Source organism: Bemisia tabaci, chromosome 9 (assembly GCF_918797505.1).
Source record: "Bemisia tabaci chromosome 9, PGI_BMITA_v3".
Classification (NCBI taxonomy): Eukaryota; Metazoa; Arthropoda; class Insecta; order Hemiptera; family Aleyrodidae; genus Bemisia; species Bemisia tabaci.
This window is the reverse complement of record NC_092801.1, coordinates 7,669,898-7,691,654: the sequence shown is the minus strand read 5'-3', so window position 1 is coordinate 7,691,654 and position 21,757 is coordinate 7,669,898. Positions and strand designations below refer to the sequence as shown.

Sequence of the window (21,757 nt, the reverse complement as noted above, 5' to 3'; positions counted from 1 at the left end):
ATCTAATAAATACAAAATAACCAAATATCTAAAAAGACAAAATTTCAGTTACAGTCAGTTTCAGTCTTATTGTTGCACAAACTAGTTATTTGACAAAAAAAGAAGATGATCACTCAATTGAAAGAAATTGGCGCCCAATCACAACGACAACTTAAAAAAAATACTGTGGGAGAAATTTTTTAGGATGCGGACCTCCAAAGAGCCTTCAAAATTAAAAGTATACAACAAGTGATAGTGCCATGCATTCTGCATATCAAGGGCCAATACACATTTATACACTGGCTACGTAAATCTGCTAAGTTACAAAACATGAATCGACAGTTGTCGGATTGTACATCAGTGACAAAATGTGTCTAGGCCCTCATTCTTGACTACAACTACTGTCGCCAGAGCCGCTCTCCGACGCGAATGCGTTGGAGCTTCCTGCTTGTTTAGTATCTCTCGCCGTAATCTTGAAGCCCAGCCTTAGTGCACTTCGTCACCTCTCTGAAGAAAACGCTTATCTCAATCCCCACGCGAGTCCTGATTTATATGGCCCGCTTTAAGCAGAAAGGAACCAAGCCACATCAGTTATTGCCAAATTTAACTAGGCAACTTATGAGTATACATAAAAACGGTTGTGCAACTTCGAAGCAAATTCTTTCAAATTTTCGAAGGAATCCGCACAAAATTTCTTTCGTAAAAAATTAAATCGTTCAGTTAAATTTGGCAATAGCTAATGTGGCTTGGTTCCTTTTTGTTAAACGCGGTCCATATACAGGGTGATCCAAGGTTGAACGGCCAGACTGCAGGAGCGTGTTTATGGGTCAAAATATGACTTTTTTGTTGTAGATTGAGATTTCTATTTTTTTTTTTTTTTTTTTTTTTTTTTTTTTTTTTTTTTTTTTTTGATCATTTATGAATTCAGGGGACATAAAAGTACACATTTTCATGATATTTGATTCACAACTATTGCCAAAATTTAGGAAAAACAATTTACAACAACGTTTTGGTAGTATTTACAAGAAAAGCCTTACTACACCCGCTGTTTAATTTGTTATAATTGTAAAACAATTTACTCTTCGAAATTGTGAAGGGGAGCCGTGGCTTCGACTGGGAGCACTTTTGAAAAATAAAAATTTACAACCTAAAAGTCTTATTTTGACCCATGGAACACGCACTGAAAAAAAAAATTTCGGTGTATTTACTAAGAAAAGGGTAAAATTACCAAGAATTCAGGGTTATATTTGATCCCAGTTTTTTCTTGGTAAAATTACCATTTATGGTTTTGGTAATTTTACCGAGAAATCTCGGTAAAATTATTGAACTTTCTCGGTAATTTTACTGGACCTTGGTAAAAACGCCAATATTTTTTATCGACTGTGGTAGGATTACCGAGATAAAATGGCAAAGTTACCGGGAATTGATTACCAATAAAAGTGGTATTCTTACCTGAAAAAAAAAGTTAAAATACCGGTTTTTAGGTAAGCTTACCAGTCTATCTTGGTAAAATTACCAATAATTGGTAAAAAAGTGAGATGGTAAAGGTACCAACGGACCTTGGTAAAAACGCCGAGAATTTTTTTTCAGTGTAGAACACGCTACGTCAGTCTGGTCGTGTAACACTGGATCACCCTGTATAAACCCATGCTTTCTGGGACTCGTGCGGGAATCGAGCTACGCTCTTACGCCCGAGTTTTTGCGACCCGTCCCAAAAGAAAATTGGCAGCTGCAGCACTTGACACTCATCCTCGTCATTATCTTATTCCCACCCATTGCTCGCCTCGCAGCTGTCAAGGCTGTTCTCAAAAAATAAAGTTCTCAAATATGATACTCCTGGTGCAATAAGTGCATCTTTGCGGAACTGATAAGCCGGGTGACCTCAATGTTGAAGTGCTCTTATCACTCGATTTTTCTCAAAGCGCAGGGACTTTTTCGTCGAAAGCCGGGAAGGGATCCGGCGGGTCGGTTAGCGCGGGAGGATCCTCTAACAAGCAAAACGTTATTGATTATTTCCCCCCTTTTTTTTCGGGGATGGCTAAGTAATTATAACTTTTTCCCTATCTCCCGCCTTTTTTCCCGATTTTTCCGTTCTTATTTTAGTTATTTTTCCGCGCCCCGTTTCTGGAAGGGAAAATATTGTCGGAAGGGGTAGGTGTATGGCGGTATGATTTCCTCCCTCCTTTTAATGAGGGTGAACAAATTATAAAAAAAAAAATACGCGAGCTAATAGAAAGAGAGCCACGGGGAGGTGTGCATGCGCGGGGGGGGGGGGGGGGGTTGCACGTTAAAAGAGGGACTTATTTTACACTAAGCCGCTGCATAGAGATAGAGCCTCGACAAGTGCGCGCGTCGAAGAGAGAAAGGGAGAAATTTAAAGGGAAAAAAGGAGAACATCTGAATGATAATAAAAAAGTGGAAAATTAGAAAAAGAAAGAAGATTAAGAGATATTACACAATGAAAAGAACTAGAAAATCGGGAGTGCGGTTTATGCATTAAAACAGAAGAGAGGGTGAAAGGAAAGGCTCCGAGGGCCGGGGACGGGGGAGGGGGGAGGGGGAGAGTGAGACGGCGCGAGAGGGCGCCGGGCGGGAAAAATAAAAATTTTCGCTATATTTTCAAGACCGGGGAGTTAAAAAATAAAGCGAAAAAAAAAGGACGGTTGCGGAGAGAGTTTAAGTAAAGCATGAACGCGGGCGCGGCGCGAGAGGGGAATCATAAAGGAGGGGATGTTATTAATAAAACAAGAAAAAGAGAATGCAAAATAAAAGAGGAAGAGTGAAAACGGGCGAGGAAGTTAAAAAAGAGGGGAAGGGGGGGGAGAATCGGCGAGGCGAAGTCGGCGAAGGAGGCGGGCGGGGTGGGGGGGCTCGCCGCGGAGCGGCGTGAGGGAGGGGAGAAGAAACAAAAAACTGCATCTAAGGACACAACACTAGTTGCGTCACAAAACCTGATAGAGGCAGTGTGACGTCATCGGAAATGAACCGCCAGCCGCGAATGCATCTCGCGTGTTGCTAGTGGTTCGCTGGAGCGACCCGCGGCACCTCAGCGCTATCTCGCCGCCACCTTATCGGCCTCGGTTATCAACATGATAGTTCACAACAACAACACTAGTTCGAGTGTTTTATAAAATCAAACATGGCCGAATGCTCCTACTCGAGATGCGTCGCTGAGAAACGTATTATCAGGAAACATTTACACCGGTGCACCAAGAACATGGTTCAAATTGTAGGTAAGTTTACCCTCTTGTCATTATTTTTCACCCCCAGCCCCTGTCCTCACCCCCACGCCCCCACCCCACCGCGGATGGACTCTCATCAGTGATAACGATAACGAAATGTGCTCGCGAAATTTCGCCGGTTAACCTGTTGCTAGTGCGCGATCCAGTGATAACGACCCGGTTTTAGGTTAGGGCTCCCGGTTTTTTGGTGCGTCGTCGTGCGTCAGGATCATTCCACGAATCTGTGTTTTCCTCATCGGTGCGAACTCGAAATCCCCGGCGGTTTAATTTCGCGAGTGCGCGCACCGACCACAAATTCAGTTCATCCTGGGATCTCGCAATCAACGAACACACCGCAACACACGTGGAGACAATCTCCAAGGAGACACATCACACACGGATTTATAAGTGCGAACTGTTTTTAGTGAACGCGAATTGTGAGCTTTCGACGACGAAAATACCGGAGCAGTGCCGCCGCCCGCTCGGAGAACCATGACCACTCTCAACACCGACTTATCTGTCTGCCTGCTTCGCGCGGCGCCCGCCAGAGCGCGCCACCATCCACGCCCGCCGTCTCCATTCACGCGCCGCGACCGCCGGCACTCAGGACCAATGCGCTATGTGGTGTGTGCAAGACCAAATTAACTCTTCCGAACTTCATTACGAATATATTTTCATTCGAGTAAGATTTTTTTGAATCCTACAGTAAATTTTTTGAGTAATCATTGGTTGTTTTTTTTTTCTTTGTGGCCGCAAGCGGCCATTAAGTGATAATTTCTTAAAAAAATGTCGTTGAATAGCGTTGAGCTTTTAGAGCTTTTAAAGTTTAAGGTTGGAATCGCGTGTTAAGAGCCGGGTCGGCGGCAGGTTTTAATTCGCAAAGTTTGATTGAAAGGATGCAAGAGCCGAGCGAGCTAAGGGGAAGAGTGGACGGCGCGGCGCGGCGGAGTGGAGGGGGGAAGGAGCCGGAGTGAGGTTACGGCGCAGTGGAGGGGAGAATTGCATGTGCAGTTTACTACGACGGAGAATGAAAGGAAGAAGAAGGAAAAAATCCGCCGGAGTTTTTTCCCGTCGGAGTAGGGATAAACATTAAAATGGAGGGAGTATTAAAACGTAGGGGAAGCGATAAACCCGAAAGTTCACGAAATGCACCGATCTCCGCCCGACTCCGTAGGCCTCTGAAAGTTATTTTCTTTTTTTTTCCATCCTTCATTTTTCTTTTTATTTTGTCTTTCTTTTTCTTCTTCTTCTCCTCGTTTTTTTTTTAATTTATAATTTTTTCTTCTCATTTCGCGCGGTACTCCACTCGGCTCGGATCGGGTCGGTTTTTTTCGCTCCTTCGCTCGCTGCATGGCCTCCCGATGCAGTTTCGTCGACTGCATATTTTGTGCAGTGAATTATATGAAGGCCGGCTGGTGATGTGATTTCTGCGCTCTCTTCACGTACTTGCATTATTAATCAACGTATTCGACCGCTCTTTTGTTTTCGACCCTGGTTTCGCTCTCCGCTCACCCTCGGCGTGATCCTCACACCCTCTCGCAAATTATCAGTGCGCCCCCCGAATTTTCAACCCTTCGCGCGAAACTTCGACCCGGTCTATTTTTATTCTTGTTCCGTGCGGTTTTTTAAAATTTTCACCGAACTTAATTTCTCACAGTGCGGTGTGTTCGCGGTCTGTTATCGCTGAAGTGTTCCGTTTTTATTTTTTTCTACCGTTGTTACTTCTTGTTGTTCATCTTGTGTACAAAATTTTTCGTGAAATATTGTTTGTTCGGAATAAATTTTTGTTTGGTTCGCCGATAGTTATTTTTTGATTCTGACGTGTTGTTCACCTAAGGATGCACACTTATTTATTTGTTGCCGCAACATGATCGATACGGACGCTCCATTCTCAACACCGGTATGTTTCAAATTTGTCTCCATTACTGCCCCCTCCCCTAACAGTGGCCCCGAACGATTCGATTTTAATTATCAGTGTTGGATTATTCGTTTAAAATTCCGATAACCTCAAACAGTGTGTTCGTTTTTAACATACCGCGATTTTTAAATTGTTAGCAGTGCTGAGGAATTTAAAATTTGAATCTGCCGAACCGCGCCAATTTTTGAGACAGGCTACCTGTTGAAAACAGCCGGCAGAATTTTAGAATTTTACCGACCGCGAAAAATAAAACTAATCAATTTTAATATGCCCCAGTGTTTTTTCTTCGTTCAATCTGACTGATAATGTTGGATTTTCTACCGCGTGGTTATTCATTTTACGATTTTTGTGATACGGTCTCCTCGCTGCAAATTTTATCAAACCATGAGGTGATAACCGACTCAACTTTGATTTGATTTCCAATTCGTTAGTCGGTTCGAAAATTTTTACGGTGCTTTTATTAATTTTGTTAGAGAGTTGATGAACATTGACACCTGTAAGTAACCAGTAATATTAATATTTCGGTCCCGGTGACACTGAAAAATTGTTTCGTTGATTACACTTTCGGTGCGGTTTCTTAGAGCGTAACGCCAAAGTAATAGAAATTCAATCATAGCTTGACCAACTCTCCATCAATAGATATTTTAGGAGTGAACCCTCGTGGACTTTTCCCTCGTTGATACACCATTGATCTATCGAACATTTGCCCAATAGAAAAATAAAAATTCGAGAAATGTTTGATGTAAGTCGAAAGTAATTTTAAGAAAACTAAATCATAATTTGAGGACAGTTTTATCATAGTTTGAGTTCAAGGAAAATCGTGTTCTAGATTTAGGAAAATAAGATGATTATTTAAACCCCCCCCCCCCTTAACTTGAGTAGAGCTATCTTAAATCTAAAAATAAAAATTCGAGAAATGTTTGATGGAAGTTGAAAGTTCTAAGACAACTAAATCATAATTTGAAGAACGCTTTATCATGGTTTCAGTTAAGGAAAATTGTGCTCTAGATTTCGGAAAATAAGATGATACTTTGAGCCTCTCCCCCCCCCCCCTTCATTTGAGTAGAATTATCGTGAATCTATAAGTTTTATTAACCTTTCGCAGTTCAATTTAGAAGTAGGCATTGCGTTTACGATTCTGAAATTCCGCCCAGCAATTAAAGTTTCGCCTCGACTAGCGGCAAGCCCCTAAAGCTAGGACACTCGTTGCACTGGTGCATTGGTGCAGTTGCAAAATTAAATATCGTTTGTGCATTTCGAGGGACCTTGGCCCGAATTTCCCCTTTCGACCGGCGTGGCGAGCGTGGCGTGGCGTTCGGATTTTAATTGAATTGTTGGACGACGATTGGCAGGAGCGATTTTTACGAGCCTTTATTGTGTCGGCTTTCGTCTATGACCGGCGAATTAAATTGCGAATCGGTCATTTTCTTGTAGACCCGTGAAAATTACGCTAAAATTTATCGGCCGTCTTGCCTAGCTTAATTTTGTCCGGAGTTGTCCATGATATTTGGCGCCTTAAAATTAAGCTGAAAATTTCGAGCAAGTTGTTTTGAGGCTTTCATAATTGAATCGAATTTAATCGGATTTTAATTGAATTGTTGGACGACGATTGGCAGGAGCGATTTTTACGAGCCTTTATTGTGTCGGCTTTCGTTTATGGCCGGCGAATGAAGTTGCGAATCGGTCATTTTCTTGTAGACCCGTGAAAATTGCGCTAAAATTTATCGGCCGTCTTGCCTAGCTTAATTTTGTCCGGAGTTCTACATGTTATTCGGCGCTTTAAAATTATGCTGAAATTGTTGAGCGGTGGTGAAGACATCTCTGCTTTTGATACATCTTTTGATGTCGCCCATTTTATCGTTGTTTTGAGGCTTTCATAATTATCATCTTAACCCGGAATAGTTTAAGCGGACAGCGCAAGGTTTTGTCCAGTTTCTCAGTAGGATGTTTTGAGGTTTCAATGCTTGCTATTTCTCAAATTTTAAACTCGAAATTTTCCAGCTCTTATTTTAAGTAGGTAGTTTTGGCTTTTAAGCAGTCGTTAATCTTACTGTTTTCATTCTCGGAAGTTTGTTCCCCGGTTTTACAATATTTGGCTGCTTAAATTTAAGCTGAAATTCTTCGAGTGGTACACTGCGACTTTACGATTTTAAGACAGCCTTAAATAGAACCAATTTTCTCTATATTTTCCTCATTTACAATTTCCTAAATGTTCCTAAAATCGCACTAAGCATCGCGTGATTACATGACCTCAATATTAATTTTCCTCTCGAAGTGACTAGCATACTCGTGACATATGGTACAAAGTATTAAAATTGTAAATTGAATTGTTTTCAGTTAATCATAATGGGAAACTCCAAATGAGCTGTTGAGCTTTATTGTTAACATGTTATATTTCCAATATGAATCATCAATTTTGATTGAAACTTCCAAGCTCACTTACTGCGCTCCATCTGTTTCTGTAATATATTCATTTGTTCTCAATCAAGCCCCGCTATTAAACGACTCTTTTGGATCTTGTGCTCTGTGTTGTGTAAATTGAACCTCAAAATTTCTAGCATTTAGAAGCCTATAGAATATTTTAAAACACACTTTAAATTGCCAAGTATAAATCTTAATTTCCGAAAAATTAAGCATCCTATGCCTACGTCATTTTTAAGCTGATAAATTCAACCCTATCAGTAGGCGGGAGTTTTGAATTTCGTAAGTTCCACCTATTTTTCTTAATCTTTTAAGAACATGTCTAAAATCAACTGCAATTCATTGCGAGGCAAAAGCATATTTGTATTCTTGACGTCACATTGTGAGTTACTTAAAAACTTCAATATTTAAGTGGGAATTTAATTATGTTTTTCATTCCAATTTTATCCAAGTATAAAGTGGGTAATCTCGAATTATCCCATTCCCATTTGTCTACAAGGAGCTACTCGTTTTATCCTAATTGAAGTCATGTAGTATGCGGATATATCTACGCATTTTACTTGCCACAATCCTTCTTCAGAAGGTAATTGGTAGATCTCGCTCATTGAGGCGGCAAAATAAATACACCTGTAGATAAATTTAAGGAGCGGCACTTTTGTTGTAAACTCAGGTTCGTAAATTATGATTGCGCTCAGTCATATGTGCCATTTGGTAATTTGCCAGAACTTCAAGCAGAGATAAATTATCGGACCGTGCATTAATAAATATTACAAGTTTCTCCACGATATTTACTACATTTTCTGGATGTATGTTAATACAATAGCCCGCATAATTTTCCGATTGTAAGAAGTAACCAATTTTGTCGCATCGACATGCTTTCCCGCAAAACCGTCTAAAACATGTGGCGTATAAAGTCTTTCTTGTTCCTCGACTGTTCCTCACGAATATTTTAAAATAATTTGAAAAGAAATTTTAGCGGCTCTGGTGCTTGCACTAGAGCTGCTATTCCGGACGGTCCCAGCTGGGGAGTATCATTGGACCATGTTACATTGGAGAGACCGCGCGTTGGTTAATGGGAATCGGCGCCATTTTCGGCTATGTTCCTTGTCATGACTTTATTTTATTGCATATTGTTTTATTGTTAGCCAATGCTATGTTGTGTAGTGTATTTTTGGAATCATGGTGATACAGTCAATAATTCAAAACTTGTCTGTGCTTTAATCTCGTGATGGAAAAAATGTACTTTACGTTCAAAATTTGAAAATTTGAATTTTAAAGTTTTCGCGGTTAAGGAAGCTCCAACCACTGGGTTGGAGCTTCCTATCATATTACTCGATATCAGCTGATAGCAAACAAAGGTTACCAAGGAAACCGTAAACGTCTAATGCCGTCTGCCCACGTAGCAAATGGGAGGCGAAAATGGAAGTCATCAGTGCATCGTTGAGTGTTGACGCCCGATCCCATTTTCAGACATGTTCACACGTTTTGCTTGCAAAGAAAAAAGGCGGCAAATCAATTTTTATTATTGGACCAATGAGTGTTCTCCAATTTGAGTTTGTAAACATCGTGGTTTCTAGGTTAGGTTTTTGGCTGTGTGATAAATGATATTATGCCGTCTTTGATTTTGTTAAAATGACTCGATATATGTTATTTGATAAACGATTGGAGTTTTGATAAAGTAAGTTGATTTGAATTAAAAATTGTGTCCTTAAAAAATGGATGATGAGGTGATTTGGTTAACATGGGCATTTGTGGTACTTGCGGCGTATTGGGAGTTTGTATGGAAACGACGTGGCAGTAGTCCACACTTTTTACAAGAAACTATTTTGTACAAAGTTCTGTACAAATTTTACACTATTTATACAGTAATATAATACAAAAAAATTATGTACTTTATCACAACTCACATAGCTTCAAAACAAGATAGAAAATGATGGATGCTCAGCCCCGACACATCGATGATCGCGAAATTTGCGCGGCCCGCGCAATTTTCACGTTCAACACTCACCGATGCACTGATGACTTCCATTTTCGCCTCCCATTTGCTACGTGGGCAGACGGCACACAACTACCGTGGCCATCGGGGCGATTATTGAAATGACATCGACTCTATGTCGCCGCTTACGACAAGACATATAGCCCTATCTTAACCGTGTAATATATCGCAATTCGATATTCAAAACCATTACCTACAATTTCAGATATAAAAATGCAAATTTTTTGCAGCCTCGCTAAACGACTTATCAACCATGCATTCCAAAGTTTCTTATCACAGGGCTGTGAAAATATACAATCTAATAAATACAAAATAACCAAATATCTAAAAAGACAAAATTTCAGTTACAGTCAGTTTCAGTCTTATTGTTGCACAAACTAGTTATTTGACAAAAAAAGAAGATGATCACTCAATTGAAAGAAATTGGCGCCCAATCACAACGACAAGTTAAAAAAAATACTGTGGGAGAAATTTTTTAGGATGCGGACCTCCAAAGAGCCTTCAAAATTAAAAGTATACAACAAGTGATAGTGCCATGCATTCTGCATATCAAGGGCCAATACACATTTATACACCGGCTACGTAAATCTGCTAAGTTACAAAACATGAATCGACAGTTGTCGGATTGTACATCAGTGACAAAATGTGTCTAGGCCCTCATTCTTGACTACAACTACTGTCGCCAGAGCCGCTCTCCGACGCGAATGCGTTGGAGCTTCCTGCTTGTTTATAATTATTTTCCTTGTAGAATGGTATTGTGATCAAGGCTATATCGCTTTTAATAAGGAAACCACCGACTTTTAACCCTTGAGCTATAACTTTTTAAAATTTTTCGATCATTTGATCTTGGCATAGACGAAGTATTTAAGAAGGAACACATACTTATTTATTTATTCATGCTTTAGGTCGTTTATGCTCTTCTGAAAGATAGGATTGATTCATTTGAATACCTCCCGTGGTGGTATTTTTTTTACATACTTCTCAAAATGAGTTATATTTTTAGTCATTTTATACTGTCAAATTATACCTATTTTAAATTTTGTGAAAATTGTCCCACATATTTTTCAATACTAGTAAAAATTAAAAGATTGCACTGAGAAAAAAACTTAGGCTACAGGGCCTGAACTTCGGTTCATTCTGAACAATGAAAACCAATTTTTTTTTTTTTCGGTCAACCTAGGCAGAGCTCTCGGTCATAGGTCAACAGCTTTCCTGTTTACGGAAAACTTTGGTTTTCTGAGCCAAAAAGATCTGGTCCTCACTGTGAACCGAGCTTTTTCCCTCCGTGCGGTATATTCATTAGAAATATTCAGAGAGAAGTGCTCTGCCACCTGAACAGTGTTAATTCACTTTAAGACGAGCAGAGAGGTGCAAAATGTAAATGGGCATACCCGCTTCGAGAACTGAACGACCCATGTCAAGATAAACGTTCGTATTTTAAGAGAATTATTCCTCCTAATTACCGTCATGCTGAATACTCTGCCTCTGCTTGTACTATCAGCGATCCGAAAGTTTCAATAAAAAGGAATGATGCATCCAAACCGCTCGAAAGATAAGCTGAGTACAATTTTTTACACTTCAACAATGAGTTTGAAATTGACGATAACGGAAGACCTAAATTCACGGAGCTCTAAATCCTGAAAGGCTCTTGTAAACGCCTCTTTATGTGCATTATTGCTCGAGATAAACTTATACTTATCGAGGCTACAACCACTTCCAACCTTACCTTGATTTCCAGGTTTGTACATGTTTTACGTGAATGTACAGGTCCCTGCCTTTTGAATACTTGTGGCATGTGATTCTCAGACAAATGCAACTCAGAGCATCCGTTGAAATTTATGGTTTTAATCTCTTTTCATCCTGAGAAATCCGCAATTTTTTCTTTTAGAGCGCAGAAGATCATCTCAATTTTTAAGGTTCGAAGACCTCATAATTTGTCAAATCAATCAGGATTTCATCACCTTCCGGCAAAAGTATCACAAGTGTCATGCGACGTTTCAAAAATTCCGCCGCCATTTTATTGTTTTACAGAGAAATTTATCAACAAAGCCATCCGGAAATTTCGCTGAATTTTCTTTGCGTTGACGATAAAATTCAGTGACATTTTCGAACAAATTCAACTAAAAATTTCTCTGTAAAAATTAAAATGTCGGCGAAAGCCTTTAAACGTCAAATGTGACGTCGCTTGTGATACTTTGGCGGGAAGGTGACGATTTCACGATTAATTAACAAGTAGATCGCCAGATTCTGGATAGGCCATTGGTGAATCTTTTACATGGAATCATCCTTAATAATATTGCATTGAATTATTAAAAAAAGTGTCTCCAATTCACTGATGCAATCGCTTATTACAACTTGAAAAAACAGTTCAGATGAATAGTGACATTCCTACTTCAATCTTGCTTGAAAATTAGGTAGCATGCCCATGTACATTAACTATTTGGACGGAGTTTAACAGAAAGGAACCAAGCCACATCCGTATCGAACCGAGAAAAAGAAGTTTCAAGTTTGGCTCCTGCATATAAGACTCAATGAAAAAGATAAACTTCAAGTTCAATTTCTGAGAAATTTGCCCCAACAAAAACTTTGAATTTTTTGCGATAGATAGTAGAGCGGTGGTTGAGTTTAAAACCACTCATAACTCAATTTTTTCCAAAATGTGGGTTGGTTCCTTTCTGCTTAACTCAGTCCATTTCATCGTGAAATATCTTGGCACTAACGTATATTTTCGAGTTCGTTCATTCTCGACTCAGCTTGTTTTTGCCCAATACTATTTTCTCCAGAAAAAAAAGAGCGAGAAATGCACTTAAATTCTTTTCAATTTTTCCGTGCATTGTTTTGGGACCTCACGCAGAGTGGATGGTGCGGATTTTTGCAATTGACAACACGTGGGGAACGCCCCAACTCTTCCTGGTATTCCCTGATTCAGCGTTTTCGGGGAACTCGGAGAAAAAATAGATTTTTCAAGCATAAAATCCGACTTAACACTCGGATACAACGACCAGGAAGCAAAAAAAATAAATTGAGGAAGAACTGGATTGCATTTTGCAAAAAGGAATCAGGAGCATTGCAATGTTGCTGAGATTGTGCAACTTCATCCATTAACTACTTAAACCTTGAAAAAATGTGAAATTTACGTCCTAAATTTAAGTTTTTAGCGATTAGAATAGAAACTGTTCATAGATAATCAGGTTTTTCTTCCAAGACAAAAGAAGCTGCACAATCTTAGCACCATTGCAATTGCTCCTGGTTAATTTTTGCAAAATGCGATCCAACTGTATACAAATTGACTGTAACATTTTATACGGCCATTTTACGCCACCATGATGAAAAGCCTTGATAAGGTCATCGCGAGATGCTTCTTATCAGTGTTGCAAACAATTTATATTTTATCAAACGCTCAGGCTCATAGTCGCATTTCGGGATTTTTACAAACTTTTGCATATTTCTGACGAAGAGCTTTCGATTTTCCAATGTTCTGATAATGGAAAATCCTCACACTAAAACTTCATTCAACTACCTACCTGATCTTCAAAATGCTCCTGAATCATCGAAACTGTCAGAATTTTGACAGTTCAAGAATCTTAATTTTACAATGCTGTGCATTTATTTTTACAGAAATTCTCTTCACTTTTTTGGCAGCGATTTCATCAAATCTAGTGAGCCAGCTGTCTAAGATTGATTTAATAAAAACATAAATTGAGGCTTGCACTCTCTATATCACGGGGGATTTTTGGATTCTTAATATTCTTAACCTGTTTATTCTCGATATTTAAAGAGAATCTATAATTGCGACAGCCATTTTGCTTCAAAAATGTCATGTACGTTTGTAATGGCGTGTACACACTCGTGTAATTTGACGAAGTCGTTTGGAAGGTGTCCATTTGAGGATACTTGAAGCGAACTCGACAAAAACGTAATTATCAACTCCTCTTACGTTTGGCGACAAAATTGTTTACCGCATTACATCCGAGCACTTATCATTCGGCTATCAAACTCAAACGAAAAATATTGTGTTATGTAACCCTAAATGTTTCGTTTGCTTGAAATGAGGAATTACTTTGCGGGAGTATCATGCGCAGCGTTAAAAATATCGAAGCACATATTAATCGGGACGGTTGACCATCATATTTGTTCCTATAGAGCCTGAGTGATGAGAGTAGGATTGGAATTAACTCCATGAAGGTGCATTCTCTAAAGAAGCGATTCTGCTCAAATAAAAATGAACGTCTTCGTTTGTTTTTCATACTTTGAATTGTGAATTTTGCTGGAATATCCACGCCACATCTTCCTATCTACTAACGTGCTACACTGAAAAAAAAATCTCGGTGTATTTACTAAGAAAAGGGTACAATAACAAAGAATTCAGGGTTCTACTTGATCCCAGTTTATTCTTGGTAAAATTACCATTTATGGATTTGATAATTTTACCGAGAAATCTCGGAGAAATTATTGAACTTTCTCGGTAATTTTACTGGACCTTGGTAAAAACGTCAGTATTTTTTATCGACTGTGGTAGAATTACCGAGATAAAATGACAAAGTTACCGGGAATTGATTACCAATGAAAGTGGTATTCTTACCTGAAAAAAACAGTAAAAATACCGGTTTTTAGGTAAGCTTACCGGTCTGTCTTGGGAAAATTACTAATAATCGGTAAAAAAAAGTGAGATGGTAAAGGTACCAACGGACCTTGGTAAAAACGCCGAGAATTTTTTTTCAGTGTAAGAAAGAACGCCGTATGAGCCCTCATGCGTTGGTAGAATACGAATTTTCAGGAAAACTTGTAAAATTTTCTATCCAATATTTCAGATTATCTTCGTGGTGTGATCTAACGTATCAGAGAATTTCAAGTTGAAATATGCATTATTTGTCTCAAAAATTGATATGAGAGGGGAAACTTTGCAACTCTCGAATGACACTGGAAAGAAAAACACATTGGATCTAGAGTCCAGACTCTTGAAAACCGTTGACATGAAAAAATACTCTTGATTCAATCGGATTCAAGCTTAAATCAAGAACCCAGCCTCTTAATTTGGGCGGATTTCCTTTTGATTTAAGCTTAAATCTGATCGAATGAAGAGTATTTTTTCTGGTCAATGTTTTCAAGAGTCTGGACTCTAGATGCAATGTGGTTTTTGGAACATGGTTAAGAAACATGTATCAGATTTTTTAAATTCGTACCTTGTCTAGTGGTTCATTGGCGCCAAAATTGGCAGGCCCGGCCTGAGTGACGAGTGCAACAGATCCGCGAATCTCGCGGCGGTTCCGAAGAGCGCGCCCTCGCGGTTTTCCGCCGGTTCTTTTCCCTCTTCCTCGCTTTTCCTCGCCGCGAAACTGGAGTTTAATGATATGCGAGCCTGCTAATTTTATGCCCGAATTGAATTGCAGCCGACCGGGCGGGGGGCCCGCAGCGGGGTCGAGGGGGGAGGGGGAGCGCGAATTTTGCGCCAAAAACGGTCGAAAATGACGCGGAGTGACGTGGCGTGGAACGAGCGACACTAGAACACTCAGCCACCGGCCAGCGTTGCCAGACTGACGTCATTACGGGACGGAATATGGACCAGGACACTGGAAAAAAAAAGTTGCGGGTTATATAGCTATACCGTCCGTTCCGGGCTCAAAGGCCGAAAGTTCCGGGTGCTGGAGCCGTAGCTCCGATTGCTCTGGGTAATGCGCCCGGAACTTTCAGCCTCGAAGCCCGTAACGCAGATGGTATGTCTATAGCCCGTAGGTACGGCCTCTACAGCCGGATTTTTTTTTTTTCCAGTGAGGGGCGGAATATGAACTAGTATAGAGAGGAACCAAAGCTACATTAAGTGTAAGCAAAGAAAAGGATGAGGTTTATTTGTGTATGACAATCTGCCTCTGATACAAACGTCAAATTGAACTACATTTTGCAATTAGGAACTACAATTTCTGGCCGATAGATATAAGCAATTAGCTGCAGAGGGAGACTAATGGCACATATGTTGTTTGTAAAGAGCGAGCGATTGTACTTCCTGATTGCAAAATCACAGGGAAAAAATGTATACGGGTTATCCTCTAGGATTACGCGGGGGAAAATAAATTACTGTCACAAAACAAATTGTCCTTATTGTAAAAGAGTTGAGGGGCATAATTATGTATTCATTACAAATTTTCATTACCTTAACAATATTAGCGGCTCTGGTGCTTGCACTAGAGCTGCTATTCCGGACGGTCCCAGCTGGGGAGTATCAATGCAGCATGTTACATTGTAGAGACCGCGCGTTGGTTGATGGGAATCGGCGCCATTTTCGGCTATGTTCCTTGTCATGACTTTATTTTATTGCATACTGTTTTATTGTTAGTCAATGCTATGTTGTGTATTGTATTTTTGGAATCATGGTGATACAGTCAACAATTCAAAACTTGTTTGAGCTTTTATCTCGTGATGGAAAAAATGTACTTTACGTTCAAAATTTGAAAATTTGAATTTTAAAGTTTTCGCGGTTAAGGAAGCTTTAACCACTGGGTTGGAGCTTCCTAATCATATTACTTGATATCAGCTGATAGCAAACAAAGGTTACCAGGGAAACCGTAAACGTCTAACAACTATCGTGGCCATTGGGGCGATTCGACAGTTTGAATCGTTTTCGTTGATTGAATCGACAGTTGTCGGATTGTACATCAATGACAAAATGTGTCTAGGCCCTCATTCTTGACTACAACTACTGCCCCCAGAGCCGCTCTCCGACGCCAATGCGTTGGAGCTTCCTGCTTGTTTTTTCTTTTCCTGGTGATAATTTTTTGTTGTGACAAGGAAAGAAGTTCCGGAGACATTTTTCCCATAGTTGTTTCAAAAAATCATCATCGTAACAAGATAAATTACTGTAAAGGTAACTTTTTTTTGACAGAGACCGTTTCCCTTGCGATAGTGATTTATTTTTCTCTATGTGGGAGTATCTCTGTCATTGCCAACACTATCTTTGGGGGGCAAAATGATCGCGATTTGTCGAGCCGATTTGGCTATGAGAGTCAGTTCCAAATTAATTTGAATTGATGATTTCCCCACTCTGTTTCGGTGCAAACTGCAACCGCTCCCACGGTTGCCATTCATCAAAGAAATCCAGCAATCCGTATTTCTTCAACTGTTGCACGACAGAAATACGTAACTGGAAAATAAATAAATAGAATAATCCACGTGACTCTCACGACTTCCGGGCAAAATATGTTAATAATTTGAGATTCGGACTAACTGACAATCACCGATCTTTGAAATCGTGTTCTCTCTTTGTCTGACGAGTGAGTAACAGTTTCAAGAAGGAACTGATTCTTCCCCAATCAAAACTCGACAAACAGTGACTCAACGTTCGCACCTATCTCGTGTCCGTAGCTGGTAGCTTAAGCTCGACGAATTAAAGTTTGACTCGACAACTCTCAGATATGTTAAATTCGGAACCACTCCTCAAGTTGAGTTGAATAACATCAAAATGAATATTCAGCTAGAAAAATTTTCGATTTTTGCATCTTATTTGATGATTCTTGTCAAATGATTTTTTTTATAACTATACCTTTAGTTATTGGTGGTTTTGGTAATTGACTTGTTCCTTTGATAATTGGTGCTCCTGACATGGCTTTTCCTCTTATAAATAATTTAAGTTTTTGACTTCTTGTTCCTTCACTGATTTTTTTCCGAAGAAAATACAGTATTGCATTTTCCCATGATGTCGAATCCAGACCTGAGACATTGTGAAGAGCACCGATCTTGTTTTATTAGTTAGAATACTTGTCAGGGTGGGAGCTGGCACTGGTTGGATTGAGTGCACTGGAAAAAAACCACATTGGATCTAGAGTCCAGGCTCTTAAAAATATCGACAAGAAAAAGTACTCTTGATTCAATCAGAATCTAGCTTAAATCAAGAACCAAGCCTCTTAATTTAAGCGGATTTCGTTTTGATTCAAGCAAAAATCCGATTGAATCAAGAGTATTTTTTCTTGTCAATGTTTTCAAGGGTCTGGACTCTAGATCCAATGTGTTTTTTTTTTTTTTTTTTTTTTTTTTCAGTGATAAATTGTTTTACATATATTTAAATGGCGAAAAAACAATGTTGCCAACTTTCAAGAATAACCATTGGCCCTGAGTCCCGAGTTTTCCAGCCTCGCAATCCACTATCGACCAGAACAAGATACTCTCATTATTTCGCAGTCCAAACTTTCGCGATCCGGCTCGTCCCGCGGAAGATAACCGCTGCGCAGTGCATTCGGCGTGCAAAAATGCGACATCTCGAACGCCCCGCGAGACTCCCGCGGAAAAATCGCGCGATATATCGAACGGTGCATCGAGGAGGGAGGAGGGGTGCACTGATGAAATCCGAAACTGACTTATCACACCACGCCACTCTCCGATAACGCGCGTTCCCGCTTTATCAGTTATCTTCGGTGACAAAATTACATCCCGGATCGCGGAGACCACTCGAGGTTTTCGACGATTCCTCGAAATTTGCCCCCCCCCCCCCCTGCCCCGGGCGAGGGGGCCCTTCGGCGCGCAAGTTTTGGGCACGTTCGAGGCGGAAATGACAAGTTCGATAAGTTCGGGCCTCGCGTGACAAGATAAATTCGGACGAACTTCTGACAATTTTCAGCGGCGATATACTTGCTCCTGCCCAGGATGGCAGGAAACGCAAGAGAGAAATGAAAGATTGGAAATTTCAGTGAAAAATTTCATGATATTTCACGAGGCTAGAGTATGCAATCAGCCCATGAAAAATATGAAATATTTCACAGCCTCGTTAAATTTCATGAAATTTCCAATCTTCCATGTCTTCCTTACAAGTTCCATGCAACCCTGGTACACTCAAATATTAGCCAATTTTTCTCACTCTTGAAATCCCTTCTTTTGGCTGAATCTTTTCAAGATCTCTCTCGCACTCAAACACACAAAAATAGAAGAAAGTCTCAATTTTTACATTTTGCATAAATATATGAAAAAAACCGGTATTTTACAATAGCTTCCATAAATTTTCGAAATATTTCTTGTGAAATTTCAAGATTTTATTTTTCATGAAATTTTGCCACCCTGCTACTGCCCCCAGAGAGCAAATTCCGCACTTTGTGCTTGTATCCGTCTGCGGGAAGCCCTTTTAGCCGAAGTCGAAGGGATGATCTGCCGTGCTGAGGAAGAACGCCGTATGAACATTCAAGCGTTGCCAAATTTCCTTCACTGGAATGTTTATTTTTGAGAACATATATGAATATTTTCCCTCGAAATTTTCAAGGAGTTTAGATGAAATTGCGAAAAAAATTATCCGAAAAATTGGAGGAAAAATATTCATAATTCCACCGGGGAAGTCTTGTTTTATCGAAGGAAATTTGGCAACGCCTGAAGGTTCATGCGGCGTTCTTCCTTAGCACGGCAGTGATGGCCTTCAACGGCCCACGTCTGCGGCAGAGTCTACCCTTTGATACATAAATAATTCTAAATAATATCTCTGACCGTGCTAATTATTGACGATTGTGTGGCTGAAAATGTTTACCGCTGTTGCTTGTGCGATCTTGACTCTTTTAACTGTACAATCTTCGAGGTTTCTTCTAATCCCTGCAGTGGCATACTAACAGACAATGAAACTTGGAGAAATGAAACGTGTTAGTCATTTTTCAAAGTTGACCATAATATTAATAACAAACTGTCAGATGAATAGAATACTGTAACTCACTCGATTCGCCTTCCAGTGGCGTGGCGTGCTTTGCGATATATTGATTGATCGGTCATTTAAACCTATGGCAAAGTATCGATAAACAGGGTGTTCGCAATAATCGATTATTTACCACAGCTTCAAATGGGGAAATATCGATGGATCGAAAAGCACGCCACGCCACTGTCGCCTTCCAAATGACTATTTTTTTTTCAAAGGAATCTTTCTTCACTAGTCTATTTAGTTTTAACCTCTGTGGTAGTAAATTCAAACCTAACTTAAACAGTCCTCCGCTTTACTTTATTTACTCGATCTTAAGTTCATATCGTCTCTATCGCAACTTTTGTGTAACGTATACAACTATTTATTTTCGTTTTATTTGTCTAAAATTTATATATTTGGTTTGTGGGTTAGTCTTTCTTGGCTATTGTTTGTCGAAGACTTTCACATGATTGCACTCATGGGCAACACACAAAGTTAGCATGTCTTATCCTAGTTGCTTACCAGCGGGCTGTAGTAATCACAAGGGTTGAATTGATTGTGCTCTTCTAAAAAGCGGTAGAGGGGCGTCCATGGATTGGTTTTGACTTTTTTTAAAAATGTCTTAAAAACTCATGGATCAATACTGAGGAGGATTTGGGTGAATAGAAGAAAGAAGAATGCCCATATGGATTACATTTTGCAATAAGGAACCACTATTTCTGGCCCATTTTAGAAACAACAAATATGCTATTGGTTTCCCTATGCAGATGTATGCTTTTATGGGAGAGCCAGACGTAGTGGTTCCTTACTTCAAGATGTAATCCGTATGGACGTATTTCTATCAAACGGAACTACGTGCATTAAGATATGAGCCCTGAGACCCATAAGAATATGTGCATAACAGGGCTCACGTCATAATGCACATAGTTCCGTTTGGTAGAAATACGTCCATATAAAGTATAGTTTTCGAGTAAAATACTCCAACGAAGCGCCCGAACATGTTATGTTTGCGTGTGACAAATGACAATGCATTCTCGTTGGCGTGCACGCATTGTTGTCAGAATGTCGAAAAAATGCGTGTAAATTTTCGGGGAGTTTGAGTTGTTGCTCATTGAAAGGCAACCATGCCCGAGTATTTCGAACTGTCGCCTATTGACTATCCGCACGACGCCCGTCAAACTAACGCCGAAAAACACTTCGGGAAAGCTGAATAATTATAATCGGATATTTAACGACTCGCATCTATCTCTATGGCGTGGCGTAGTTATCGATTGATCTGCCATTTAAACCTATGGAAAAGGATCGATAAACAGGGAGTTCACAACCAACACATCGATATTCGATTCTTTACCTTAGCTTAAAATGGGGAAATATCGGTAATCGATCATTCAAGCCTTGTCACTGATCTATCTATCATAACCTCCCTGGTAAAAATAGGCAGTAGAATCTGTGCTCCAAAATACCATAGAAACGCGCATTGGCGCCTACAAACCTAACGGGGATACTTCACGCATCGCGCAATGCGTGAAGTATCCCTGTTAGGTTTGTAGGCGCCATTGCGTCGCCGCTCCGCTTTGTGTTAGGCTCTAATATTTAATCTCGCGAAGTCAGCGTTTTTCAACTCATGATTTTGAAATGTTTGCACATCCTGAATGGATTATTCTCGTTTTAATTGATGATCTCCGACCGTATTAAACCACGCAAATCTTCACCTTCTGGCCAAAGGATCACAAGCGCCATGCGACGTTTCAAAATTTTCCCCGCCATTTTATTTTTTTACAGAGAAATGGTGGGTTGAATCCGTTTGAAAATTTCACTGAATTATATCAGCAGCACAGAGAAAATTCAGTGAAATTTTCGGACAGCTCCGGTGAACAATTTCTCTGCAAAAAAATAAAATGGCGGCAGACATTTTTAATCGTCGCATGGCGCTTGTGACTTTGGCCGGAAGGTGACGAAATATACACACCATAACGTCCGTGACGTCCGTGACGTCAAAAGTTATACAAATCCAAAATCCCCGAGGGCTGTGCGAACTTTATATCCTCTCTTCCTCGGGTGTGTGCATCGGCCGTCGCGTCGGGGGAGGGGGGTTGAAGGGTGTCTCGACTCGCGGAATCCGCGTTAATAAGCGACGAATTTTGCGAACAATGCAAATAAAACAAACACCCTTAACCCAAATATTTACAACCCCGCACACCCCCGGCCCGGAGTTCATCTCCTCGGTCCCGCTATCCGTTTGTGTTTACGTCTTGCGAGCAATGAGCAACAAGTGCTCTTGGAGAATTTTAGCTTCACCCCCCCCCCCCCCGCCAGCAACCCCCACCCCCCATCTCCTCGCACCTCCGCATCGGAGTTTATTCCGGCTTTCAATTCACTTTCGCGAGTTTGGACTCGGTTTAAACGTTCGCGGTTTTCGCGGAAACTCCCGTTAAGCGATTAGGAGCTGCAGTCTCTGGCACATCCGTGAAAACACGTTTGTCTTTAGGAAAACTAACGGTGCTTGCGTTGTTTTTAAACTGAGCCGGAAATTGTAGCGCTCAATGGAAAAATGTAGTCAAATGACGGAATTTTCAGACTTTTCA

At 40.2% G+C, this 21,757-nt stretch overlaps 1 protein-coding gene across 1 annotated transcript in view; it reads left to right on the top strand.

The window, feature by feature from the left end:
• Nucleotides 1–917: 917 nt before the first annotated feature.
• Nucleotides 918–21,757, top strand: part of Eip93F (Ecdysone-induced protein 93F) — a 133,326-nt gene continuing 112,486 nt past the window's right edge. Inside the window, 1 exon segment of the mRNA XM_072304514.1 lies at nucleotides 918–3,212. Coding sequence (XP_072160615.1) covers nucleotides 3,119–3,212 — 94 coding nt within the window. The 5' untranslated portion in view covers nucleotides 918–3,118.